Source organism: Strix uralensis, chromosome Z (assembly GCF_047716275.1).
Source record: "Strix uralensis isolate ZFMK-TIS-50842 chromosome Z, bStrUra1, whole genome shotgun sequence".
NCBI classification, from domain to species: domain Eukaryota; kingdom Metazoa; phylum Chordata; class Aves; order Strigiformes; family Strigidae; genus Strix; species Strix uralensis.
In genome coordinates, this window is record NC_134012.1 from 82069405 (window position 1) to 82095935 (window position 26531).

The 26531-nt window shown below is 39.4% G+C and overlaps 2 protein-coding genes across 3 annotated transcripts in view; one reads left to right on the forward strand and one right to left on the reverse strand.

The window, feature by feature from the left end:
• The window catches only part of PLPP1 (phospholipid phosphatase 1), a 68548-nt gene extending 51605 nt beyond the window's left edge, over window positions 1-16943 (forward strand). The window contains exons 4-6 of the mRNA XM_074855083.1: window positions 977-1034; window positions 13993-14169; window positions 16339-16943. Coding sequence (XP_074711184.1) covers window positions 977-1034; window positions 13993-14169; window positions 16339-16464 — 361 coding nt within the window. The 3' untranslated portion in view covers window positions 16465-16943. The remainder of the gene's footprint in view (window positions 1-976; window positions 1035-13992; window positions 14170-16338) is intronic.
• Window positions 16672-26531, reverse strand: part of MTREX (Mtr4 exosome RNA helicase) — a 46484-nt gene continuing 36624 nt past the window's right edge. Inside the window, exons 22-27 of one of the 2 annotated variants that reach the window (XM_074855081.1) lie at window positions 25657-25820; window positions 24184-24289; window positions 22900-22956; window positions 22328-22490; window positions 17287-17391; window positions 16672-16922 (exon numbers count right to left, since the gene is read on the reverse strand). In XM_074855081.1, the coding sequence (XP_074711182.1) occupies window positions 16870-16922; window positions 17287-17391; window positions 22328-22490; window positions 22900-22956; window positions 24184-24289; window positions 25657-25820 (648 nt within the window). In that variant the 3' untranslated portion in view covers window positions 16672-16869. The other variant, XM_074855082.1, reaches the window with a different exon arrangement.

Genomic DNA, 26531 nt, shown 5'->3' on the forward strand with positions numbered 1-26531 from the left:
TACTTAGCTAAATAGCACAGAAGCCTGCCTGAGACCTGACTGACAGCCTGTGAAGCAGCACTCTTACAAGGCTATGTGCATAAAATAGAAGAAATAGTTTACACTTTCTTTGATGTTGCTGCTTAAGACCGAGTTAGAAATGTCTTTCCATTTTGCCCTCTCTTCCTGATGAAGAGGTGGGGTGGGATTTGTTTTATACCTCTGATACTCAACTCCTTGCAGAAACCACCTGTGCGGGGGAGGACCTTGCTGAAGGCATGACAGTGTCAGCATCAACTGTTGAGTCCCTTCAGTCTGGACCTGCTAGAAGCCCTTATGAGCTGAAAGCGATGTTGACACTCTTTAAATGAGATAGCCAAGTATGAAGCTATTTCTACAAATATTAGATGAAGTGTCATCTTTTGTGGTTGGCTGGCTAATGAACTGCCTTCCTGCCTTTCTCCCTACCCTTCATTGACAGATGATAGTGGTCTGCATCAATCAGTATGTTTATCAAAGGTATACATATGTATACGTGGTATAAACATCTAGATGGGAGTTGTTAACAATGACTTCTTGATGGTGATTAATGTGTCATTTCTTCTCATCTACATACTGTGACTATCACATAAGTAATTTTAAAAATTGATAATATTTACAGTATTCTGGTATTTATCAAGATGAAATAAATACACAGCTTTAAAGGACACTTGATAGTTTTGAGGATGTGTCCACTTGCTGCTCAAACTTCAGTCAGAGAGCTAGTAGTTATTACCTGATATGGAGATCAGCTTAATGCTGGAATACAGTATCTGCTGTTTGTCAGAAGCCGTTGTCGGACATGCATGATGGCTGTTGTGCCTAGGTAGCCTCCCTGAAGAAAAAGCATTGATATGTTTGCAATTTACCAGTTTCCTTGTGTAAGATAAATTAGTATCACTGTAGACTGAGTGTTGCGAAAGCAAAATAATGAAATGTCTGCTTTCTTCTCTTCCAGACTATCATTTTACTCTGGCCATTCTTCGTTCTCCATGTACTGCATGCTCTTCCTAGCAGTAAGTATGCTCTTTAAATAGCAATGAAAAGTCTGTTAAGTTACCTAGTACAAAATTTGAAATATTTATTTGGCTGCTTTGCACAAGAGACATTGCTTTTGTAGGATGCTTGTCTGAAGATTTCTCAGTAGGAGTTGTAAGGGAACACCACTGATACTGGGACAAGAAGAGAATTTATGTTCAATGTGCCTAGAAGTAATATGGTAGTTGGCGTGTGTGTCTTGTCTAAAATGAACCTGGTCACAAGTGGGTTTGGAAAATATGCTGCTACTTAAATTTAGTTAGATTGAAAGTATTGCAAGCCATATAAAAATATATAATGAGATATGTCTGAATTAATGAAACATGGAAAGCCTATTTAAAAAACAATAACCATAAACTTAAACCCTGATCAAATGTGTATGGGCCCATATGCACAAAACAGAAAATCAACCTGAGTTTTTAAATTCCTTTTAATTTCTCCTATCTTCTAGGAGTGGGGCGAAAGAGTGAGGGAAGCAAGGGGACAGATCTGTGTGTGGAAGTAGATACTAATGATAAGATCAGTTCACTAATGCTTCAATTGGAGCCTAATCTATTTCAGTTCAAGTTGTTGCAAGTCAGCTAGGGCAAATTACCTTCACTCCTAGGACAAGCTTTGTAACACTGAAAGATTGATTGCGATTGTTCTCCCCCAGCTTATTTGTAACACAAAGTATTAAACAATTTTGTGCACTTTTGTCATTAATGCAGTTGGAAAATTAAGCTCTAGTCCTGGATATAAATTCCTAACATAATACATACATACCAGGATTTTCAGAGCTCAGATTCAATTTGCCTTCTCATCTTGATTGCATTTTTAATTTTTTCTGTCTCTTGGCAATAGTATAACATCCACAGTGGATGGACAGATTATCCAAACTAAAGTAAAAAAGCTACAACCACAAACAGAAAGGGGTGGCTTTTCAGTATGACATAGGTATTTTTAAACTTTATTTTAAAATAAAGGCTTTTCAGAAGCTCAGTGTTCAGTTTGGATCGATCATTAAAGTTTGTTTATTGCTAAACCTGTTTAGTTCCTCTCCCCTCTCACCTGTCTCTAGTGTTAAAACACCAAGAGTTCACAGTACTATTATGTCATGGGTTTGACTAGAATATAGTGCAACTTCCTGTGTCAGCTGGTTTTAAAAATAGTGTCTTGTGCGTTACGACTGGCAGTCTCCAAAATTATATAGGTCCATTTGTGATATGATTCCAAAACCACTATTTCCATAGTACAGTGGAGCAATTACTGCTATATAGCAACCTAATACTGATTTGCTCCATTGGGTTCAGCCATACCCAACTTCAGCCAGATCCAACTTCTCCGTGCATGGTTTTGTTGAGCAATATGAGAATGGAATACTGCCACCTCTCAGAAGCACAAACTTACAGACAAGAAAAGACTGGCTAGATGTGTGGCAGTGTGTATGGTTTATAATTTATGCTGACTGGATTATAGTCATTTATCAGGGATCTGAATCTGTCTGAATTTATACCACTGTCACAGGTGTGTGTAAGGAGAGTCCTGCTTGCTGCAGACTGGGGAAATGGTGGTGGTCAGGAGGACTTCTCAGCTGCTGCACACTGAGAGAAAGGAGTTGCTATTTTCAAACCTTTCATCTGTTCATTAAAACCTGTGTGTGCTTCACTGCCTGCCCCACCCTGCCCCCCTCTCCCTTGCTGTAATACTGAGGCCATCTTTAGTTGAATGCAATGTAGTAGAAGATGTGCTGAACAGCTTGGTCTTCAGACCTTGTTTGTTTAACCTGCTAGGATTTGAAAAAATGCAGCCTTTGGCAAGAAAGTCAAGAATTCTTTGTTTTGAAGATACAAATTTCATGTGGGTTAAATAATGCTTTCTGTAGCTCCCTGTGGCATGGCTTTTTGAATCCATGCAAAGGAGCTTGTGTGGAGAGTTCCTCAACACGCAACTGTGAACCTTATGTGTCTTGGGGCTTTGTGTGTGTGAGCTTCACTCTTAACAACCTTCTGCATGGGGGAGAAGTAGGGCATGGAAGTCAAATCATCCTCTGTATGCCACTTTGAAATGCTGTAAATCCAGAGCTTGTGTCAGTCCTAGTTCAGCAATGAAATAGAACTTACTGTAGTTGAGCCTACTGCTCCAGAAACTGTCCTCATGTTCATTCAGTTCTGGAGTAACTACAAGACAACATGGCTTTATTTAGCTCCCTTAGACTAGAAGGGTATGAATGTCTTCAACAAATGTCATGTTAAGACTTAAACAGTAATTGCTTTATTGGAGATCAGTTTGTTATTCAGTAAACTTGTCAATGAGTAGCCAGAACCCTGGCTGAAGGAGAAGGCATTCATCTATTCCTGCACCCCAGTTTCTTGTCTTGTCTCTGGCTGAGCTGTTACCCAGTACAAGTAAGAGGCTTTGTGGAGATTAGACTTGTACTTTCTTCTGTAACAAGATTATTCACTCAGAAATTGTTGGGAGTCTTTCATAGGGATGTCTGAAGAAGGTTAATGACACCTGTGCAAGACGTTTTTACCTTGCTGATTAACACAGCATTACTGCATACTAACCTTTGCATTGAATGTGATCTTTTTTTTAATAAAAAAAAAGGTAAAAAAAGTAAGTACAGATGTCTTCAAGCAGACAGACAGCTACTGCAGGAACATGAGGAAAACTGTTTTCTAACCCTCCCCCCTTGCGCATGTGGCAAGGCGGAGTGCTGCTGCTGGCTCTAAACCAAACCTGTGGCACTTGATAACCTGTTCGTTAACTGAACTCTGGTGCTGGCTTCATCTGCTCTTTGCACACTTAATACAGCCGTGGACTGAGTCATGAGCAGGACAGAATCGTTAACATGTGGCATTACTCATAGGCAGCATTAATCATAACCAGACACTAGTATGCTGGTTTCTGGAGAGGATGGAGGAGCCTGCCACATGCGTACTGCAGAAAGCATGCTCTTAAATGTTACCTGCTGAACATGTGTACTGTGTCAGATTATGCATTTCAAACATGAGGGAACATTTTGGTGGAATCTAAGGGGAAATGATCTCTGCCACAAACACTGCAGCTGTGAAATGAAAGATGCTTGAAGTTGATGTGTGTGGCTTAAAGCCACCTTGCAAAATACTAGGTGAAGTAGTGAAATACTTCTGCAACTTCAGTTACTTAACTCGTTTGCAATCCAGCCATTCTGCTTTAAATTGTAGCTTTTTTCTGTTCTGTGCACTTGCACATGATGGATTAAAAATGAACATGAGGTGGTTCATCAGCCTTTTCAAATGTTATAGATGCTTTAAACCTTTGGTGACGTGAGAAATTCCACAAGTCTCGGTGAGAACTGTGGTATCTGAGTTCTGACTGCATGGCTTTGCTGGTATCGGGATTTAAAACCGCAATTTTTAACATAATCCTGTACTGCATGTCCCCACCCCATAGTGAGGGCATCTGACATATCAGAAATATCTGATGGCTCAGGCTTTATATTTAATGTGAAGGAAGTTGTTGACAAAAACTGTAAGCTGTAGGTACTGCTGGGTGGGTGTTTTTTTTTTTTAAAAGTTCATCTCTTAAGGATGTTGTAACTTTAATGTCTTTGTATTCTGGGGGCTTCGTTACCCTGGAAGCAGGGAATTTGTCTAGATGATGTCTCATTTTCTTGCTTCAGGAGCATATAGAAGAAAATGTGTGATTTAGTTCAGAAGGGAAGGATAGTAGCTGAAAAGCTTGAAATTCCAAATTGAAAATACATAACTTCAATTTTAAGAGCTAAAGAAACATACAAGAATATCATGCCACATGAACTATTCAAAATGAATAGTCTAAGCAAGCACATATCTGGGAATTTGAAGCATTTCTCCTTAGTTTGTCTCTTGGTTTGTGGGACAGCATTGGAGAGTAGAACTTTCACTTTTAACCCAAAAAATGGAAATACTTACTTGGTATGTAATTTGGGCTCATATTTCTGGGAGAACACAAATAACCTTTGTTCCCCAGCATTTACAGTTACTTACTATTGTCTGTCTTAGGTTCCTTGCAGAAGCAGAGTTCACCTTCCTTGCATGTGGCAGTCAAGCTTTTAAAGGTTATCTAAATAAAAGGAATGAGTCTGTGATACCATATCAATTTACATATTTCCATAATTGATAGCAGCTTCATGAAGCTAGTCCCTTCTTAAAGCCTTTTATGGCAAAATATAATGAATTACATTTTTTTACTGTTTGAATTGTTACTGTGCTCATGTGCAAAATCTCTACTTGAACTGGTCTCATGTAGCTTGCTGTATATGACTGTCTGGCATTAAAACAGAAGCAAGGGCAGTGCCTACTGCAAATCACTGGGGCAGTGATTTCCATTAAGAAAAGAGGTTTGCTCATCTGCAGAGTAACAAGAAGAATGCTTTAATTCTGTTTCATAAAACAAGTATCTAACAGGTTCTAAAAGAATGATAATATAATAGAAATGTGTAGAAATTTGTATAACCTTAGGGAATGTTAAATAGCATATATAATCTACCTATTTAAATAAGCAGTAGTGTATATCACTTGTTATTATTATTACACCACAGAGGTCGCTGCTACGTTTTTTTAACTGGATGTTATGTTGCCATGTACCTGTAAAAAAGCTGTTGTGTCTAGCTGGACCAGTTTAAGGCCTGGGTTTTTAGTCTGTTTCAGGTTAGACTTCAGGTTTCTTCTAGTTCTAACTGGTATATAGAATGAGTGAAACCACAGAAAAAAACCTGCTTGCAGACTGTCAGGCCAGGAAGTTGTGGTGGAGAATATATTTTGAGATTCATTTGGCAGAGCTAGGTGGGTCACTTTGGGTCCAGATGGAGCCTTTATCTCTGGGATGCTTCTGCCAACAGCAGCTTCATGGGGAAACTAGAGGGAGTTTGAGGTGCAACAGTGTGTAGGAACCCAGTGACCTAATAACAGATGCTGGATCGCAAATTATCTCCGTCATCCCCTCCCCCTGCTGCTCCTTTTCTTTCATAGTTAAACAGCTGGCACTATCTCTCCTGTGTCAACAAGACCATTTTATCTTGGCTTGGAGAATGGGAGGACGAGTGTAGTTGAATGTCTCTTCTAGCAATGTCCATGTGACCAAACTAGCACCCCTCCCCTAGAGTGGTAGGTGCTGCAGTTATAGTCCTAAATTTTTGCTTCAACTTTTTTTAAAAAACTTACATCTGAAAGCTATTGTAAATTAAAATGCATGCTGTTTTCAGTAGGGAGAATGACCCCACTGCAGCTGTTTGCAGTTGGCAGAAATGAGTGTGGTGCTGAGGATCAGGTTGCTGTAACGGAGTCGGCGTTGTCTGTAGCTGGCCTGGGCATGTCTCTGCCAGCTCCTAACCTGGGATGAAGAACAGGGCTGCAGAAACCCAGCCAAGCTGCCCTGCTATTCTGGGGATGGCAACATTTGTGTTGCTTAGACTTGGGACGAAAGGGGATGGTGAATCTTTGCATGATGTAACTTGAGTGGCTCTCAAACTTTCCCACTGTTCATTGGGAAAGAACACTTTGTGTGTCCAAGGACACAGGGAATTACAGATGAGAATGGGGAGGATGACTAGTATTTTGGTGACCTGGGCTGACAGCCACCTTTTGCAGAGAGATCATAGACTAAATAAACACAAGTGAAGGTAGGGTTTAGGATGCTTTTTGTACTCATGCTCCTAAATGTGCCAGTCAAGCTTTGCTCTTGAAATTTCTTACTTTAATTGTTTATGTTGGGATTGGAGGTTGAGTGAAACAGTACCCAAGTAAGAGCCTTGGAGCCTTTAACCAGTATTTTAGGTATGTCTGTTTGTGTGACAGTATTGCTTTACTGACTGGAGCTACAGGACAGTCCTTAATGTGTTCCTGCCCATGTGAAAGCTGAGGACTACCCAGTCTTCAAAAACTAGTGAAAAGACATTTATTACTGAAAATGTTTTATTTGGCTGTAGCTGTGGCCAGTACCAAGCATCTTACTTGAAGAGATGAAAAAATAAAGGGTAACTAGTCATGCTGTAAGGCTCAAGTATGGAGATGCTTGTGCTCTGCTTGCATTGGTATTTAGACTTTTTAACAGTAAGCAAACAAAGCAAAACAACTTCTCCATAGTTTGCTTAAAAGTTATGGCTGTCAGGAGTGATGAAATTATTGTGGACTGAGCTGAAAGTAATACCTTGCAGTGCTTATGTTCTTCTAGTAAAGGTTTCTATACCTTGGTAGACAGAAGAGAAAAATCCTTACACCAGGTAGAAGGAACACATTTAGCTTTTGCTCATCAGAAAAGATCCAAGTGTTAGCATTTGCAATGGAATAAAATGTTATTGTTTATCCTGCTTGATGGTAAAATGATGTCAATAAACAATTATTTCTGCAGTGTACAGCCAAGTTGAGTTGGAGCATTAAAAACCCAAAAAACATTACTTGTCCAGTGGGAAATTTCTGTACGGAATAGATTTATTGTACTTCTGACATTGAACTGAGAGTTGGGCTATCGCTAGTAACAGAGGTGTTTTTCACATTGCATAGGAGGCAGCTCTTGTGCATCAGTTGCCTTTTGACAGTAGTGTGCAGCTATCTTAACAGCCAGATTAGTACATATTCTGCCTTTTCTTCATAGTCCAGTCATTTTTTTCACCCTTAATTCAGCTGTCCAATGGATCAGTTCCCTGTACCAGCTCACTGTAGGGCTATTCAAACATCAGAGCTGGCACAGGGGGTCAGTGGGAATACATGGTTAAAGGGATAGATCATCCCTTTGAACAGCAGTTTAGATAGACCACCACCTTGAAGTAACTGCAGACCTGTATCCTTTTCCTTCACTGGAAGAGGAAAAATTAATTCTGAAATACTGGTTTTTTCCTTTGTTTTCTGCTCAATCAAAATAAAACTAAAGAATGGATAATATTGCAGATATACCAGGGATCATAAGTATGTATTTGTTAAGAAAAGGAGATGTCATTAAAAAGACAAAATAAACTTAGAAGTCTAAGTTGCTTTTTTCTTTAAGAACCCCAGCTCATGAGTGACTCATGAATTCTGCTACATCTCTGTAGTGCTTTTATAATAGTTTTCTGTTTGTATGTGAGCCTGTTGTGTTTAAAATTACATGGGATAGACATTATCCATACTAAAATCAAGTTTCACGTGAGACACTGCACATTGATTTCTGGTTTGCAGGCAGTGCCTTGTTGGTTGCTGCTTAAAGCTCTATTTAACTGTAGATACTGTGCTTACAAGTATAAAACAAGCTGCTGCACTTGTAGTATTTGCATAAACACAAGATTGTATATGACAGATTATTTCTCAGCACATCTTGTGGCTCTTGGCCATTGTTTTGTGCTTGGAACTGCAATTTTTAAACCGTTTCCTGGATTTCTTACACTTCATCGTATTTCAGCTAGCATAAACTCTGGAATTCAAGGAATACTTTTATATCAACTCGCTTTTATACAAAGGAATCTGTAAAGGTTCCTGTAACATGCAGGAAGGGAAGAACTCTTTTGCAAACCTTCACAGAAGAAGGAAAAAGCTTGGAAGATTTCTGAAGTGGGCTTTTTCTCCCCTGTAACCTAGTATGAGCAGGGCAGGTGTGTCTTGTGTCTGTACTGCTGGACTGTTGAGCAGGACTAGAACAGGGGAATGGCAGATCTGTTTAAGTGTTTGTTTTCTGTTGCTTTATAGCATTATGCAAGAATCCAGAGTGAATGTCTCAGGTCTTTTATTCTCTTGGAGGATCTTGTTTGAATAACTGTTTGTATTGAAGATACTCAGGTGCAAACTGTCTTGTAGAAGTGTGTAGTAGTGTAGTTACTGGAGTCCCCTCTCCTCACAGAAAGGGGATGATGCTTATTTACTGATGGAGTTGGAGGGTGGATAGTTACTCTGGTGCTCTGTGCATCTACTCAGTTTCCTAATGGACAACTTCAGTCTTAAGAGTGTCCTGTAAGGATGTCCTTGGGATATCCATACAAATGGAATTTTCCTGTCTTATAAGTGTGCCTGGGTTCTCAGTCTTCCTTCCTAACCCCAGGTCTCCTGAAGAATTTTGCCCCATTGTTTATCATATTAGTTATTCTGAGGTTGTTTTTTCTGAAGACTTTCAAACACTGGTGCCTCACGTGCCTTTTCCCTTCTACTTCCACCTCAGTCTCATTAACAAAACCACCAAAACACAGTACCTCTATATCCCCTCCCTCCACCCCAGAAATCCCAAACCCAACCACATACATGTGTACACACATTTGAGGTGGCTCACGCTTTACTGTTTCAGAGCTTCTTGGTTTGGGACAAATACTTATGGTAGATTTCCACAGCACTGATTACCGTTTGTGGCTCTTTGAACTTTTTGGGTCAGCAGACTTGCTTCAAAGTATGAGCTTTTCTAACTATAGTCAATAAAGGATCCAAATACTAATTATAACTGCAGTAGGATCTTGTGCCTGTTAAAGAGCAAAACAGTAATGCCATAGGACTTTTTCTTGATGCTCAGGCAGGTATGATGAAACTGAAGTTAGACATGACTAATGGTAAATGCTAAGCTAAGCAAAGTAAATGCCATTTACCTGCTCTCTCCCAAAACTTTTATCAGCCACTATTGTCTCTCACAGTAGGGCTTACTTCCTAAGAAAACTGACTTCTGCACCTTTGTTTCTCCTCCAGACTCTTACTACTTGTACTCGGACAATTCAAGAAGTGTTCTCACTTCCCTGACTCACAAAGGGAGTTTTCTCTCTAGGAAAACCATATGCTTTCTCTGTTTTGCTATTAAGTTCATGATGCTATGAATATATTAGGATTGAGGAGACAAAAATAAGAGGGAAAACAGGTACATCTCCAAAGGGAAAGTGTACTTCTGTTCATTAGGACACAACAGGACACCTGTAGGAAGTGTGATTACTAGGGCCTTTAGATACTGGGAAACCTAAAATCCTATTGAATAAAATTATTTTTGAAAAGTGACAGAACAAATCAATTGGTACCAGTAAAATTCTTCCTCACTAGGGGAAAAACCCCCAAAACTTCCTTTATTTTGACTTTCATTCTTGAAGGAAGACTGAAAGTACAGGAGGATTTCCCATGCCCTAATAGGCAAAATATTTTGCAGTATAGAGTTTTTGTGTAACAGGATTTTGGAAAAAAACTGAAAAGGTATTGAATGAAAAATGAGGAGTTTTAAGTATTGAAATTAAGTATCTGAAATATGACCTTGGTTTGTGGAGTGAGGAGGTTTTGGTAGATTTAAAACAATTTCGTGCCCTTAAGGTAGGGATGTGAGATGTTGGCTGTTAGGAAATTTTCTTGTGAAGCTGCATGGTTACAAAAGTCCATCTAGGAAATAAAAGTCACTGTACTTTAAAATTAGGTAGGCAGGCATCATGTATATATGTATATTAATACTGCTTCAGTGGAAGAGCAAATACTTGAAAGCTATGCTAGAAACATTAAGAGCAACAAATAACTCTCCAGTTGCAGAGACCCTTCCACTCATGTCTGTGGCTTCTTGCAACAAGCCACAAAGTGGCTGTGAGTTTCTTCTCATTCCTGTGTGTATTTTTAGAAATGAAGTACTAGACCATAGATTAAGAAGAAACTTGTGTTCAGGATGTGTGTGGTGTAAAGAACATACTTTCATTATAGAGTAAGCATTAGCTAGTAGGGGAAAAAAAAGTTGAAGATTATTTAATCCCATTACAAGAAAGTTTCTATGAAATCTATTTATGTACTTTACAAAACAAACATGAGAAACAGCAGGATGGAGAAATAGATCATAGCTGAATTATATTACTGAATGATCAGACAGATGCTCGAAAACAGGGTAGCCAGGAGCTGGTATGGTGTAGTAGCTGTCACTTATAGGAGCACGTTGCTACCAGAACAGCTGTGGATGCTCCTGCTGTGTTCATAAGCCCACAAATGTATTTCTCAGCAACAAGTGAACTGCTGTGAAGGGGCATTACAGTAGTATGTGCCAGATGACGTTTCCTAAAGTTCCTGCTGCATCCATAGATTACAAGTTCTACTCTAAAGCTTATTCCTTTCTAGCAAACAGACTTAGGTGGGGAGGCAGGCAGGGGTTTGCTTCTGTTTCCCTTTTTTAAGCCTGTGCTGTAAATGACTTCAAAGAGGAGCAAAAGAAGCTGAGGCGTGCTGTGCATGTCAGGAGGGGTTCTGTAAACAGCTGAAGTCATTGCCCTCTGTTAGTCAACAGGGTCAAAATAGTAGTGTTATTGCAGTGTAACACCAGGACACCTCTATATTGTGCATATAATGCTATATAAGGACTACTGCTGTATAAAGGACTCTTGGGTCTACTTATGGTATCAACCTGGGTTTATATTAATGGATCTTTAGGGTCCCTTCCAACCCAAACCATTCTATGATTCTATGAATTGCAAGGCAAAAGCTCCTGCCTCTCTTTGGCTGCTTTATTTCCCTGTGCGGTCCTGCTGGCCCATTTCAGCCCAGACATGTCACTGTTGTCCGAGTGAGTCATGGTAGTAGGAAGAATCTTTGCAGGGCAGCATGACTGCCTGAGTCTATTAAAAGCAGTGTCAGTTTGAAGTTACCTCTTCAAAAATAACATGGAATTTGCCATTGTAGCAGCTGGTTAATAATCAGTTACTCTCAACTGAATGAAAGAATAATGGAAAAAAATCACAACAGCTGCTACTTTTGAAAGTAAATACAGCAGTGATCAGTCACACTGACACCTGTGGTATGATTCATCACTCTTCTCACACCTAGTTTTAGAATAAGGTGCAAGAAGGGCTTTGGGCATTTCCTCTACAGCTACTGGAGTTGGTGGTGTGAGGAGGCACCTAGAATTGATGAAGTCTGTAGGCAACTGCGTGTGTTCTGCAGGTGATAAAGCATCTCCAGATCTTCTCTATGACTGGAGATTACTTCCTTCTTATGGAAATTAAGTCTTCATGTAGATGTTAAATCCAAGTGTCTTGTTTGATGCTTTGTCAAGCAGAAAGAAAATCTGAATACATGTTGTGTAATAGGGATTCAAAGACTCTTGGTCATCTGGTGTTGTGGGCTGGCATCTTTCCGAGCTTGGTTTTTGTCTGGCTTGCCTCATTTAATTCCTCTGTTCAGAAGTAAACCTGCTTTTTCACCTATTTGCAGTCTTTTTCTTTCTAATACAACTATACATCTTTGTCAACTATCAGAAATGCTTACATGGAAAAAACTTGTATTACAGCAAGGTATTTTTAGCTGTCTTAAGCAGAATTTGGTGTGAATAGGAAAAGAGGAAAGAACAGCCAGTATCAAATCATCAGCCAGCTCTCTTCAGGCTACCAGCATGTGTTCCTTAGACGCACCTCTGCTCCATTTGGCACCCAGGTAGTCTTCTGGACTACTCTTGGTAAATCCAGAGGCAGTATTAGTATAAGACCATTAAAACACCTTTTGTTAAAAGAACTGTGTGACAGCTAATTTTTGAAGTGGCTAAACAGTATTTTCCCTAGTGCTGAAATTAAGGTCCCCAGAAATAGGCAGTGCCCACCACTTGAGGGGAAAAAAAATTATTTTCCAGTTCAGGCTTAGCTGTAGCTTCTTCAGATTTCACCATGACCTTACTATTAATGAAACCTAGTTATGGATTGGGTTGATCTTTTTGATGTTCCATTTATAGCTGAAAAGTCAGCATACCAAAATTATGATGTGAGTTACTCACAGAAACCAACCAAATGTTCCCCAAATGTTTAACTTTGGAAAGTAGCACCTTTGTATCTACAGTGCATGCTCTATACCAGTATTTACATTGTAAATGTAATGCTTTTACAAGGTAGCCATGGCTTTTGCAGTTGGCAACGGAGGGATTTACCAGAAGTTTAGTGTGCTTAGTGCCTGAAGCCTGTGTTTTAGTTAGCTTCTCTGATTTTGCAAGACTGTCAGTTAAGGTTTTGTACTCGACCTGAAGTTCCTAGATAGTACTGAAAAGATATACTTGAAATGTTAAATATAACTTCCAACTGTATTGTTCTTCTCTGTAAATACGGTAACTGTGTTGCCTATCTTGACAGGATCAAGTTCTAGAATAAATCCAATGATGTTTACAGGGTGGATTTGGAGAAGCTCCTCTTATAGCTGAAATGAGAGGTCTCTGTCCTAAACAGACCAGAGGAGACAGAAGCAGGGTCTTACATTAGATGGGAAAGTAATAAATACTGTGAATTTGAGAACTCATCAAAAGCATACACATGAGGGGAGGGAAAAAGCACGAGAACTGCGAGTATCCACTGGCTTACCGGAGTGGCAACATGGTTAGTGTGCAGCTAAAATGGACTAGGAACAGATGGAGCTCAGTGAAATACAGCAGTGACAACTGAGGAATGTTATCCTAGATGTTGATGTATCAGGTTAGTTCTGATGCTTAACTACAGCAGGAATATTATGCTAAAAGTTGGTAATACTGAAGGTGACTGGAATTGAGAATAAAGTTAAAAACTTGTCAACTCTGTGCATAGTATATGTAAACTTTACTAAAGGTGTTCATGGTCTTCCTGCTCAGAGCAAGATGGGGCTCCCTGTATTTGGAGGACTGTAAATTTGGATGGTTGCCAGATTTTTATGTGTGTGTAAGACTTACCTGTAGTTAATGTAGGACTAAAATACTGGTTTGACTTCCACTGGATTCTTTCTAAGCCTTAAGTGGCTCTGGTATTACCAGTACCTTTATCCTGAAAATAGTAATTTGTCACATTGGTACAAATACAGCAAGTATCTATATGATGGTGTTATGTAGCTTTATGTAAAACATATAGACCAACACTATCAAACTCTGCCTTGGCATACTTGTGAGAGTATAGCATTTGGAACACTTGTGGATGTTATCATGTCTCTGAACACTAATTTCAACTCAACTTTTTGAACAGACCCAACACAATTTTATGTGATGATTACTGCTTCTGTATTTACTTAATGTATTTTATAATTTTCCTTTTAGCTTTACCTTCAGGCCAGAATGAAAGGAGACTGGGCAAGACTTGTACGTCCTACTCTACAATTTGGTCTTATTGCTGCATCTATCTATGTGGGTCTCTCACGTGTTTCTGATTACAAGCATCATTGGAGTGATGTTTTAACAGGACTCATTCAGGGAGCAGTGGTAGCTGTGCTCATTGTAAGTAATTCCTGAGGGGGTGTGTGTGTGTGTGTAAACACTTTTATAAACAGCACCTTAGAACTGCAGGCTATGTTCAGATGAATACAGACCTGTCTTCCTAATGCTTTGAAAATTGCTGGAGAGGGGAAACAACTCCTTGAACTGGAGGTAGCCATAGTACTTCTGGGACTGAGGCAGACTCTGGGCCAATGATGAGATAAGTGGCTGTTTTAGCTGTTGGACAATGTGAAATTATCCCTGCCCAAGAGCTTTTCAAATAACTGAGATAGAAACAGTCAACTGCAAAGCTGCATGGGCCTCTATATAATCAAGAAAAGATAGAGCTTTTGCTTCTAGCTGAATTCTGAATTGCAGGTACAACAGAACTGTGTACAAAGTAAGCAGGGCAAAAAAAGGCCTTTAAGGATACAGACAGCATGCCTAGTGTCTGCCTCCGCTAGCTTTTACAGCCTGCTTTTTCAGTCTGATGGGAAACAAAAACCCTTCACCATTTCTTGTGTGCATTTTGAGTGCTAAAGTTATGCATAGCAACCAGCATGTGAAGCTTAGCTGTACTGATGAGTGAAAAGCTATCCCAAGGAACAGAGAATCAGCTAAACGTGGAGCTGCAGGTCTGGTTGACTTAGTTGTGCTGGCTCTCAACAGTGCCATGGTTGATTCATCCATGGGAAGGGACAGATCAGAGAGACTTCTGGTTCAGAGACATGAGCTAATTGAGGTCATACTAAAGAATTCAGTTACCAAGAACTGAGGCTCACTGAGAAGAACCGCCTCCAACATAAGCACTTTCTCAGCTGAAAGTCAGAAGGGTATGGTTCATGTCAAGACGGAGCTTTGTTCACTTGTTGCAATCATCAAAACAAATCTTGGGAGTAGCTCTGGGAAACCTACATGCTGCATTAGCTCTTATTAAATGGCTGCATGTTGACTAAAACATAATCCTACCCCTCATTTTTGTACAATCTCACTTTCTAAGAAAAGGAGTGCAGGGAACGAGAAACATCAGGGATTGACGAGCTGAGGGCACTTGTATTAGAAAAATGAGTTTAGTGAAGGGTGTGGATGATTGAGAGGGTATCTTAGAGATGCTCAATAATACAAGAATGAGTAGAAGGTGGCATTACAGTGAACAGAGTTGAAAGGTGAGAAAACTTAAATAAACCCCCTCAAACACCTTATCTGAAAGAACTGAAGAGTTCACCTCCAGAAACAGAAAGCTGAGGTAAGTAAGCATGCTGGGACTACAACTGCAAATGGAGCACTAAATTGAGCTGAGTGAATTCAGCATTAAGTGGAAGCTGAAACTGAAGCTGAAACAGCATGCTGGGTCATCACCTAGCCCTTGGTGTGGAAGATGTCTTCTGCTGCTGCCCTGAGTTGTGTTCTGCAGTTCTCCTGCAGTTCTTCAGTTTGCATTGGGAGGGGAAGAAGTAGGAAGGGAAGGGATCATGAGAGAAGGCTTCTCATTTATTGTACTTCATGCAGCACTGTACCCAGCATGCTCACTAGTATGGCTTGATGAAGTGGGTAGTGGGAAGCCTCAGAATTGGATCAAGTCTCATAGTTGGTAGCTGTGAAGGAAGTGATATGTTCAAAGGAATGTAGGAAAGGATAATGTGGATAGAGTTGGCCTTACAGGTGCTGGAACTTGGGTGAGACACGTGTTGGGAAGGGAACTGCTGTGAACCTTGTCAAGGAGAGGAATCCAAGCTTGGTTTAACTAGCTTTTAAAGAAATGCAAGTGAGAGTGACACTCCAGAGGCTAGTTACTAACTATTGAGCCCTATTTCTCAGCTAAAGCACAATAAATAAGTTACAGAATAAATTTAACAGTACATGCGATGGGGGCCCTCAGCAAGCCTATCTTGCTCCTTCCTTTAGAGTTGTTGAGACTATGGCTATTGTAATGAACCAGTGCCTGGTAAGGCAGTTACAGCAGCTAACACATAAGCCTTGAATTTGGCTTAAACCATCAGTGGCTAAGTGGTCAGTGGGAGAGGGGTAATGGCTGGAGAAAAAGCTATTGAAAAAACAGATGCCAGAATTGTATACAAGACTTCCTAGCATTTTCTAATGTTTTAATCTGTTTAAACATTTTATTACTTTTGATCATGGAATTTACCTTCTGCAGAAGTGCAAGAGCTTAACCCTCATTTGTTCACTTAGGTTGTATATGTGTCTGACTTCTTCAAAGTGAGAGGATGTACATTTCAACCGAAAGAAGATTCCCATACAACCCTACATGAGACTCCAACAAATGGAAATCACTTTGGCAGCAATCATCAACCATGAAGAATAGCCCACCTCACCTGCCTTGCTCTCTGAAAGGAAAATAATTTCACAAGTCTAACTATGTAATACAAGTAAATGCCTTTAAGAGACTGCTGCTGCTCTTGGATGCTCACTTTACCTGTATATAGTAACATCTACCACCATTAATGTATATCTAAACTTTTAAATTTCTGTTGGTTCAAGCTCTTGCATAAAAGAAAAAAGCTATTCAAATTGTAAATTTTTATTGAAAACATAGTAACAGTTATATTACATACACTGCTGTTTCAGCAAGGCATGTACAAACAACTGGTTTTAAATACACACCATTAAAAGAAATAACGACTTGAAATGAAAATAGCATGTGAAGCTGATGATCTTGTTCCGTAACGTGAATCTAGTACTGTTTCTAGAAGATACCTTCTGTTACAGGTAAAGGCTTGCAGCAAACACAATATCTCTCTTGATTTTTGTAATCCCTATTAAAAAAGAAAACTGTATTAATGTCCAGCAGTCATAATTGACACAATCACTATTTTAAGTGCAGTTACAGGTCTGTAATACTTTGCAGCACAGAAAGTGTTACAGGCCTTAAACGGAAGTCATTGTACATCCATTTTCAGTCACAAACTTGGTTAAACTGTCAGTATGCACTTAAGTCAAACTTAACATAGGTGTTGCCTGGAAGGAGAGCAATGATGCCGTTTACTATGAAGTCAATACCAGAAGCTTGTTAATACCAAATCATTCACCCACACCCTGCCCTACTTCCCCTCCCCGCAGCCCTTTCCTTTCATATGCTTTCTACACTTACTTCTTATACTGTGGAAGTGAAATACATACCCTCTGCAAACTTATTTTCCAACTCTGTGTTTCCAATGGCTTTTGCAGCCTGGCACATCTGCCGAAGCAATTCTTCTAGCCTCCTCATGCAACGAATTATGCTACCTGTACAAAAAGAGTGAGGGAAGACTTTGTATCCTTTGCCACATTGTGTCACTGAACAATTCAGCTCCTTGGGCCCACTTTGAGCCAGAGCAGTAGTTCCTTCTTCAACCCTGTTCAATTTATCTAGAAGCCAAGGGTAAGAATGGCCATACATATATCTTAAGCTTGGTTTCTGTTTAACAGTAACTTTTTCCATCAGGCATTTCCTTGAAGCTATCCTCTATGTGCTTGTCCTGTTCTTGTTTTTTTTCTACACAGCCTCTAACTATCTAACCACAGAACTAGTAACTACTAGTGGATTTTATTTTCAAGTACTTGTTAAGACTTCCCTCAAAAACTATACAGGTTCAAGGGATTCAGAAGTTTCCTGCTTCAAGAACCACCACATGTTGGCTGTGTTTATTTTTTTGCTAGCCCTTAGTTCTTTAGTTGGTAGATCCACTGAGACAGTAAGTGGTCTACCTTAATTCTCCTGTGCCACTCAGAGTCTGGACCACTCTACCACCCAGTTGCATGCTTATAGTAATGTATACAAGCTCAGACTTGACAAAGCTCCTACACTGCAACCTCATATCCAAGTGTAGTTTGTTAAGCCTTCCTCTCCTCTTAATTTCTCAGCTTAGCCCAAGTTACTGCAACAACTTCCACGAAGTGACCCTAATGCTTATGCTCTTTTAGTAGCATACAAACAGTATGCTGTTTGGTCATTTCCTACAGACAAAATTACTGTATGCAAAATAACCGTCATAGGGTAAATATAGGATGAAGGGATTGAGAGCAGCCCTCTGGAGAAGGATTTGGGGGTATTGGGCCATGAAAAGCTGGACATGAGCTGGCAACATGCACCCGCAGCCCATACCCTGGACTGCATCAAGAGGAGTGTGGCCAGCAGGTTGAGGGAGGTGATTCTCCCCCTCTGCTCTTTTGAGACCACACTTGCAGTGCTGTGTGTGTGGTGTCCAGCTCTGGGGCCCCCCAACATAAGAAAGGCATGGACCTGCTCAAGGGGGCAGGCCCAGAAAAGGCCACAAAGATAATCAGGGGGCTGGAGCACCTCCCTTATGAGGACAGGCTGAGAGAGTTGGGGTTGTTCAGCCTGGAGAAGAGAAGGCTCCAGGGAGACCTTATAGCGGCCTTCCAGTACTTAAAGGGGCTACAGGAAAGATGGAGGGACTCTTCAAGGAGTGTAGGGCTAGGACAAGGGATAACAGCTTTAAATTGAAAGAGGGTAGATTTAGATTAGATGTAAGGAAGAAGTTCTTCACTGTAAGGGCGGTGAGACACTGAAACAGGTTGCCCAGAGAAGTGGTAGATGCCTCATCCCTGGAAACATTCAAGGTCAAGTTGGATGGGGCTTTGAGCAACCTGAACTAGTTGAAGATCTCCCTGCTCATTGCATGGCGGGCTGAACTAGATGACCTATCTGGAGAAAAACTGTCTATATGAAAAAAATGTTGTTGGGAAAGTGAGAAGTTAAATAAAATATCACCTATTTTCTAAAAGGACATTTATACTGTACTAGTAGGCCATGTCAGTTTCCACAGTAAGAATAGTTTGTGTGAGGGCAGCAGTCTGCAAAACCTATTGCAATGACACAAGGTGAAAAAAACCATACATAGTCTATTGAACACAAAGAACAAAGCCAATGCAAGTGACTGCAGGCAGCTCCCCCAAACACAGCCACGCTGCGTTGTGGCAGGCCCCAGCTCAGCATTTAAAGATCCTGCTTGTCTCCATTTACAAGGCCAGGCCTGACAACCATTCCAGAGAGTACTCATTTACAGGCAGCATAGCTGGGGTTGTTGCAGACATACTTTTCTTCTGCATGGAAAAAAAAAATTGCATTTTTTGACTAAATGACTACTGTGTATACTTACTTCCACAAAACAAAACAGTCAATCTGCAACTGATTAACAGTATACTTAGCTCAGTTTGCCATTCTTCCCTACAGCTTTAAAAAGCTTCTCTAATTTCTACCTCTTTCCAACACACACATTTCAGCTTAATGACAACTCATTTTCATTAGCCAATCAACACTGTTCCAATCTCTGGCAAGCATGCCTGCTCTTGGAGCACTCAGGCATATGCTGCAACCTGAAAAGGGAGCCAGTTACCACAAGTACCACACTACTCATAACTGCATCCAAAAGGTTTCAGACACTTGACCATCAACAGTAATAAAATAGTAGAACGCCATCTATCTTTAGGCTTGTGAAGAGTGGAAGCATGCCATTGACTCAAGATTTCTGTCTAGAACAGTTCTGCTAGTGCCTGTTAGCCTGGATGGCAGCACAAAAAATGAAAAGCACAGTTTTTCAGAAAGCACTTTCAGTAAGTTGCAGGGAGGGTGGGGGGTGTGATGAAAAAAACTAGTTTAAAGTGGTGACTTCCAATGCACTCTTTAATGGCTGAACAATTTTCAGCGTCCTTACTACAACTGATACACAACAGTGAAGTTGGGACTCCCTGTAATAGCAGCGATTCATTACTGTTAATTCCATGTTGTCTGAAAGGCAAAGAGGAAAATACACCTTTTTTTAGAGCTTTAACAAGCCATCACACTGTAACTTGTGGTAACAACTTCTATCAAAATTAAGACAGAAGCACTAATACCTAAAATGAAAATTTGCACTTAAGATCACAATAAGGATGCTGTGGGTTTCAGTTTGTGTTTTGTTGTTTGGGGTTTTTTTGTATTCTGGTTTTTAATTTTTTTGAAATCACTATAGTGACTTGGCTAACCAGGGCAAACTCCCCTGGGATTCAGCAACACTACACTGCCATTAAGGTAAGCATAATGGACAGCGGACATCTGAGGCGCTTTCCTTCCTTTTGAACAATGCACAGAAAACCAGCCTATTAAAGGAAAAATCATGTGTCAACCCCTGCCACAAGGACTGAAGTTCTCAAAATAGGCCCATAAGATCTGATTTTGAGGGAGCTAGCACTGTTGATTAGACCAACTAGCCATAGCCCAAATATGGTAAATGGAAAATGCTACTGCCCTGTGTATTCTGAACAACGAAGTGCCAACATAAAAACATAAGCCAGCTACTGCTTTTCCTTTTGTATTCCCCTTACTCAGGGTGCCTCTACAGCAGATGTAAGGCTCAGACATTCATTGCAATTGGAGGAATCTCCTGAATGCAGAATCAAAGACTGCCAGGATTCCTGCTGCTTAAAGGCAATATGCTTTAGAAAGTTCCGGGGTCTATGCACTGGATTACAGAAGTGCATGATTTCTGTTGTTTTAAGGGCTCCGATTTGCAACTGTATACATACAAACAAGAAAACAGCATTTGAGAGAGCCAAGACAATCGTGACAGAACTTCAAAAAGGATTTTCAATCATCAGTCATTACATACAGACTTGTAAGATTGGTGCACACATTCTACTGTTCTTCACAACTTTCAACATAGCTGGAAAAGATGAAGATTTTTCATTCTGGTTTGACCTTCAGGTGGATGGTTTGTCATTTTACAAAGTATCTGGGCTTTAAGTCATCCTACTTTTAAAATAATTCCCCCTCAAGGGGAATTTTTAGTACTCCAACTTTAGGAACCAACTTAACCCAGGTGACAGGTTACATCTAGGCTTTTCAAATATCTGCATAGCACTGTGTAAGGAACTGAAGGAAATAATGCCTCAAACATTCATCAACACAGAAAACCTTAAGGACAAATTGTGGCCTTTGTGATTAGTCTAAGGAATGAACTGTCTGCCCAGGGAAGCACAGGGTGTATCGAAGGGTGCACAGCTCTGCTCCCTTGTGGTTTTATAACCAAATTCCTTAGATAAACCTTGAAGGGAGGAGACATAAGACTGAGTAAAACCGTATGTTTGGGTTAAGGCTACACTTTAATTTACGACTATAGCCTCGAAGAAGAACTAGAAGAGTGGTGAGACAGATAAACAACCGACATCAGATGGAGCTAATGACTGGGTAATGGCCTGAGAAACCAAAACTGAGGAAAAGGTAAAGGTGGTAGGGGGAGATCACAATCACCAACTCAATTGGACAAAAGGGTTAATGTACCCCATTCCCCCCCCCAAAGCATGCACAGAACCCATGGTCCACCTTTGGCCTGTGTTTCATGGAGATGAGTTCATGGAATACCTGCCTCTCTTTGTCTAGTATGCTAATCAGCTGGTAAGATGAACTTAAAAGGTGACAGAAAACTTTGCTGTCTGTGCACCCAAGATTACCAGACCTGAAACAACGCTGGATCCAGGGGTGGTGATCCGGATTTCTTTGACTCTCTTTCTCTCTTTTCTTTCTTATAGATTTATAAGAGACCACATTGCTTATTATCCTTTTCCAAGTTTAAATTGTTTTCTACTGCAAGTAAAACATTTTAACTGGTTGTTTGGTGTTGTTTCACCTTAATTTAACCCGAGGGGATCACACAACCGTTGCAACTCTCTGGGCTTCCAGTCCGGGTCATGACACACTGCTGTGATGAACCATCCAAAACAGAGACTTGGTTACCACCTCTCACTTATGTCACCATTAACACAGCAAGAGCAACCTTCAGTTTACCAAGTAAATAAAACACTGAACTGTAATTGGGACAAGCACAAGAGACGTGCTTCTTAATGGCAAGTATTTGGAACATGGTATTTTTCCCTTTAACTAGGAAAGGTAAGCATTAACTTTGTTGCAATACTTAGGATTTCCGAGTTTTATATAAAGTTTTTAAAATGTAGAGAGATCTCTTTTAAAAAGTCTTCTATAGATTCTAAGTTATCAACAGTAAAACTATAAATTAACATATATAGTAAACATTTTTTTTCCCCACTTAGTTTCAGCCAGGCAGATACTTGAATACATCTGAGTTAATGAATTTTGTGATCTATTGTAAGGTTATTCAGAATTACCATTCCATGTTATGGAATTACCATCTCACACTTCCTAAAGAAGAACTGATTAACATACCTTCAAAGACATCAGTCATCTTACAGATGTGAGCGAAGTTAGCTCCATTTGACCATGTATACACAACATCCATTAGGTTGGGTCTAAAAGAATTTAAGTAATTTTCTTCATCAATTTCCAGTTTTGCTTCTGCTGACACCTTGGCAATTCTTTTTGCACACTCCTTTAAAATAAAATATTTTAAATTTATAAATATGCTTAAACAGATCAAGTGTTCAACCAGTAGAAAAACTTGCATATTATTAGGTAATGTATACAGGATGAGGTTTCCTTTTTACTGTGAAATTATTCAGAATCAGCAAGTAAACCATTGTTTACATTAAGTTTGCCTGCACTAACAACTTACAGTGTAGTAAGCAAGCTTATAAAAGTTTTTAAAGTCATATTCTAGATTAGCATGAAGATTTCTTGCAAACAAGATAACCCATTACACAATGCAAAACCACATGCAGCCAAATTCACTGATGATCCAAAATCAAGTCTTCACCGTGCATTTATTATACTTTACTCACACACTTTACTCATGTTAACATTAACCCTGAGCTTAGACAGATTTCTAAGGGACAGATTACCTGCATTTGCCGAAGTGGTCCTGCCAACTGCTCTGTCAATTTTGGCATTTCACTGGACTGAAAAAGAAGACATTAAATAATCTCACGTGCTCCCATACATTTGCTCTACACCGAACTAAAACGTGTGATACTGCCATCCTAAATTATTCCAATGACTTCTCAAACCTGTTATCAAACACTAAAATTTACTGAATTCCTTAAGTACTTTTTCCTCAAACTAAATCAGAAAACAAAATCTCTCTGTCCCATCTGCCAACAGTATGAAAAAAACCACCTGCTTTCAGAATACTTCCAAAATTCCCTCTATTTAGCTGTTCTATAATTTTGAACTGCCAAAATGCTGGTTGTTTACTACTTTAACTGTTACAAGCTTTTAAGAATATGAAAAGCAAATGTTTTGAATAACTTAAGCATTAGTGGTTATGTATGAAAATATGGCTATTCAAATATAGCAGCATTTTTATGTCCTACCTGTTTAGAACCGAGCACCATTGTTGAGTGAACCACAATATTCTGACTAACAATGGCTTATTTTGGCAGCCCTTCTATTAACAAAAATAATTCATTAGCATCTGCTGCTAATGTGTTTTCCACATTTAGAATCAACCCAAGTGATACATCTTGCTAGTTATCTGCTGTAGTATTCATATGCAAGGTTTTTTTTTACTGTATTTTCCTGATGATGCTAAACTTCTAACACAGCTTGTAGGTGGGAAAACAATTAGCATCTGGTATTAAACGCCCATGGTTTTGCTTTTAGTAACATATGGTCTGTTTTTAACAACTCTTTTGGTATCAATTCCATGTGGTACTGCCTTTTCCATCAATAGGTCAAGGGTACTGTCCAAGTATTGTAACATGGACATAGCTCAGAATTAAAGATACTCTCAGCCTGGAGTGTATGGAGCATATATTGTTAAGCATCTTTTTTGAAATAATCACTCTACATTTTAAATTATAGGGATGTGCTTATACATACATAAATACAAGCATGTACGCTGAGACTCTTAATATTGCTTCATTGCATGAGGAGGAAACAGCTGTAGATTCATTACAAGGACTGCAATTTTACGCAACCTTCGGCACATCATTCATGAGGAAAGATTTTAGCACTGAAGCTGCAACGCTTTTGGTAACAATGGGATTTCATGTTAAACACCTTAGGAAAGGATAAAAAATGTGCAGTGGCTCATACTGTTATGACCAATTTCTGGAACTGAATTATAAACAATACTGTTGGTAGACAGAAATGTCTAGAGTTCATGAACTGAAGAAGTAACTCACGTTCTCTTGAAATACAAAGCAGCTTAGTAGTGCAGTTGCCTGTTCTGCAGATAAGTCATTGAAGAGACCATTGAACATCATTTCTGTCAGGAGTAGTTCATCAGCACTAAAATAAAGAGAAGGAAGCTTAGGGAAAAGACTTACTGAAATGTAATTTTAAAATTAAGTACTATTAATCTGTTTTGTGAAGCAACTGGATATAGGTAAGAAACAACAGCTTCTTAATTTTGCTCACGGGAACACCAAATATTAATATGTTAGCTTTTTAAGGGGGGGTGCTAGTTAGTAAGACAGTGAGACAGTATTTTAAACAAACTAAAAGCTCTTACTGAAATACAAAGAATCTCTCCTGATAGTTCATAGAAGTTAGTATTAACAGTTGCTTTAGTCAGTTTTTGTCAGGATATCAAGAGATTGAAAAGAGCTAGAGAGTTAGGCAACTTATGAATTGGTACTGCTGCTGCTCAAAAAAGACTCAACTGGGTATTTCCAAGTTACTGAAAAGAGGAATGAACTTGCTTCAATTTACTTGTAGAATAAAGACTTAATCATTAATTATAAAAGTGCATGATGTGGATACAAAATCCAAACATACTATTTGGATAAAACAACAAATTTGTTGACAAGACTATGCCTTTATTTTTGGAGTTTGTCAGACAAATGCATAGGATGGGGGGAAAAAAGTAGATTTTTTTACAATGAAAAGTGTAACTCATCAGCACACAGCTCCTGAAAGTCAGAAAGTTGATAAAATTCTGATTCAGCTTCCCCATTTGCTATTAAATTTTGCATGAGAAAAAAGGTATTAGATATCAAACAAATATAGGTAGCATCTTTCAAACCATCTGTAAGGCAATGAGTACAGCAGTCATTGTAACTTTTAAAAATACACAATTGTACCAAAACCTGAGTTACACTCTGAAGTATTAAAGTCTGATTCATGAGTTTCTGTGGAATCTTTACAATATGTTTCAATACAGATGTACCTGCTAAATGTATTACAGTAAAATGCATCACTTGCATAGATTTGTTCCAACAGCTCTTATGAAAGCAATTAAGCTGTATTTCAAACTTGTCAGCAACTTGGTAATTGCTGATATTCACCGTTACACCCTTGTTTGTGAGCATCTCTGTACTAAGAGACCCGGGAAGTGCAATCATAGAAACTGAGACCATCATCTCATGTAATGTACAATATTAAATGAAAACACACACTACTGCTTAAACTGTATAAGAAAATAGCCATTGTTCTGGCATTCTCTGTCCACGTTTTAGTTTTAAAATCTATTGTATTTTGTCCTTAAGTTGCTATCTTTATTGCTTCAATCAGTATATTCCCTTTATGACACAGATCATATAGTCTCTGAAGAATCTTTTAACAGTCTCAGAACTGTAAAATATAAACATGGCATACTAATTTCAGCAAGGACAGTAAAGTGTGTATTCTTGACAATAATCACTTTGCACAATTACCTGCTGATTTCACAAGCCACCCGTCCTTTCAACTCAATAACATCTGAAGATGTGGCAAATCCCAGTCTTCTCAAAACACGCTTGCGGCATTTGAGTTCATCCATTTGTAAGACAGTTCTGGCTTTTTTCAGTTCTCGCTTTGCTGTTTTAATATCCATAGCAATCTTGGGGGTCAGAAGGAGAGAAATTACGTTACTGGTTTAACAGATGCAACTGTTTTAACACATTGTTTAATTTACATAAAGGCCTCAGAACTATAGTATATGGACACACTAGTCCTAACTCTGCTAAGAGGAAGGTTTAAAACAAATTTGAAAGAAACTCAAAACAAAACAGCTTCATTTACTCATAGGAAACTCTGGCATGTTTGGGAAGGTAAGCTACTTACCCAGAGTGGGGGCAAAAAAACCCAACTGGCCCTCACCAAAAAAACACAGAAGAAATCTTTGGTTGAGAAATGAACATTCATCTTCTGAGACCTGTACTAAGTCTCAGCTAAGTAACCATTGCATCAAATGTAACCTGAAGGCATTGCTTCCTGCTATTAGAGCTTCTCCAGTGTCTTGCAGTTTATCAGTCACTGTCAGCATCCTGATAGCGGGGTGTACAGTGCAGACACCCTCGCAGAAGTCTGCTTGGTCCATCAGATCTTGCCACATGCAATTTTGTGCTGCCTGTAACAGAACTACCTCACTTCTGTGAAGTGGCTCCTGGAGAACCTGTTTTCTGGAGCAGCATAGAAACAGGAGAGATGTTTTTGTGCACAACCAGTTTTGGTCTAGCAGGGTACGACTCTATACAAAATAATTAAGTGTATTGCTTCCCGGATGGGAGTCAGCTCAGGAAGCAGCAGCACACATTTGTATGGTACACTC